The sequence below is a fragment of the Camelina sativa genome, chromosome 19 (assembly GCF_030686135.1).
Source record: "Camelina sativa cultivar CO46 ecotype springtype chromosome 19, ASM3068613v1".
Classification (NCBI taxonomy): domain Eukaryota; kingdom Viridiplantae; phylum Streptophyta; class Magnoliopsida; order Brassicales; family Brassicaceae; genus Camelina; species Camelina sativa.
The window spans coordinates 19,504,020-19,506,321 of NC_141898.1; the positions used below are offsets into that span (position 1 = coordinate 19,504,020).

At 38.8% G+C, this 2,302-nt stretch overlaps 1 protein-coding gene across 1 annotated transcript; it reads right to left on the reverse strand.

Annotated features, from left to right (window-relative positions):
- Nucleotides 1-413: 413 nt before the first annotated feature.
- On the reverse strand, nt 414-1,828 carry LOC147920812 (uncharacterized protein At3g43530-like). The gene is made up of 5 exons (XM_087501242.1): nt 1,426-1,828; nt 1,242-1,379; nt 1,104-1,123; nt 858-1,019; nt 414-776 (listed from the first exon to the last, which is right to left on the reverse strand). Exons 1-5 carry the CDS (start codon nt 1,826-1,828, stop codon nt 414-416), a joined length of 1,086 nt encoding a protein of 361 aa, XP_087357368.1.
- Nucleotides 1,829-2,302: the final 474 nt, after the last annotated feature.

A 2,302-nucleotide genomic window follows, 5' to 3' on the forward strand; every position in this document is an offset into this window, starting at 1 on the left:
GAATCAGTTTCTTATCTTTTATATGAATTCTCTTGTTGAATCATGTTCTATATTGAAATGAATTCTCTAGTTTTGTTTAGTTTTACGTAGTTTTACCAAAAATACGAACGGAAAATCCAAGAAAATAACGTAGTTTTACATAGTTTTACTAGTAATACCAATCGCAAATCCAAGAAAATAACGAAGTTTTACATAGTTTTACTAGTACTACGGTGACAAATCAAAGAAACTAACATAGTTTTACTACTTCTTAGACCGTTTTCTCTTCGTCCCTCTTCCTCCTGCTTGCGAAGTACTCGGGTGTTCATCATCCCTGCTCGGTTGCTCATCATCTATAGGCGCCTGACATGAAACCAAATATTGTTAACACCTTCTAGTATTACGAAGTATTACCTTTGATTTCTCTTGCTCTTTCACATATACTTCCAACGGTTCGATCCTTTTTCAAGCCCATCAATCTTCGCCAAAATGTTATCGAACTGGGTTTTCATATCCTGCTTCATGGTGCTTAGAAGATCCACCAACTCAATAGTATCTTCTCTCGGTTGTTCATTGGCGTCTATTTCCTCGACCACCTCATTCACATCGCTTTGTCCTGACCGAGAAGCCACATCTGCTGTGTACATCTCCTCCAAAAGTACAGGTAGTCCTCTACGAAGACGCCACATCCAACTGGCAACAACGACATCATGGGTATCGTCTTCCTCAGCTTCTTCCATGATTAAATTGAGAAGAGGAATTTCTTTATCAATATGAGGGATCACACTAGCAATTGCCTGTGTAAACGACCTACTTTAGATACATTACAAACCAATTTATTCAAATGATAAATAACTTCAGTTGTTAGGATAACTAACCGTTGTTGTACCAAGTGTATCACCTATATCCTTTAGAGGAAAACCTTTCTGACCGGTACTCATAAATTTCCTCCTGCACATCCTAGGAAAACTTTCATCCGCCTCATGAATTTGGTCGATGTAAGTATTCCCCAAAATTGGAACTGCCTCAAATAGTAAAAACTACACAACACAAAAAATATAAAATCAGCTTCACTTATAAGAAATATCAACAATGAAAAGACTTCAAATTTTAAACTAACTAACCTCCAATAGAATACAGAAACCTGGAACAGGCCATAACGCACCCTCTTTATGCACGACCCCTTTAAAATGCCTCATTGTATGAGAAATCTCTTTTAGCATGTTATCGAATGATAATCTCCCCCAAGGAAACACACACACAAAAATCTAGATCATTCACTGCTCTTACAACAAAATCATCGATACCCGCAACATATTTCCCCAAGTCTTTAGTATGGCCTACAATGATGCTTCCTAAAAAGTAGAGAACCGCCATCTTCAACCTATCACGAGTACCACCTGGTTGCATTACCATTAGCTTTTCCCTCACATCTTGAAGTCTAACCTTTTTCTCTTAAAAAATACTTCCTTCGAAACTCGTAACCGCCGGCTTCCTTGTAATCAAGTGGATTACACCGACAATCTAATCCAGACATCAACGTGTGTTCTCTCAGACCATAACGGATTGGAACACCATTCACAACAAACCATGCTTCCTTCTTTTTTTCAATTTCTGTCGTTCGAAGAAAGAGCAACCACATTCCCAAAAGCTTGTGGTTTGGGTCCTTTGGCATGTGGAAAATGTGCTTGAATTGTGGATGTTTCTCAAACCAATCCCTCTCAAAACTAGTCAGTGAATGCTCTAATCTTTCAAGCATTGTCAAAGTTTTTAAAATATGACACCTTGTCGATAGCTTGATTTTCTTGTTGTACTGACTAGGATTGAAGTGCATTCCTAAAGGTTGCATCGCTTCTGTTTCCTCCTCCGATTCTTGCAACAATATCAGGTTTACATGAGTTCTACTAGTTCTACACCAACTAGTTTTACCAGTTCTACTAGTTCTACACCACCTAGTTGTACCAGTTCTACTAGTTCTACACCCAATAGTTGTACCAGTTTTACTAGTTCTACACCCAATAGTTGCACCAGTTCCACCAGTTCGATTTCAAATTCCAATTCAATTCCAAATGACATAGACTAGTTGTACTTACACTTGCATCGTTGTGCTCCTCGTTCTCCCTCTCACTTTTGCTTGTACTCCTTCTCGTGTTACCTGCCGAGTTCGAACTTCCCTCCTTATCTTCTTCTTCTTCTTCTCCTTCATCGTCGTTTTCTTCCCCTTCTTCACCTTCTTCTCCTTCATTGTTTTCTTCTTCCCCTTCATCGTATTTTTCTTCCCCTTCTTCACCTTCTTCTCCTTCATCTTTTTCTTCTTCCCCTT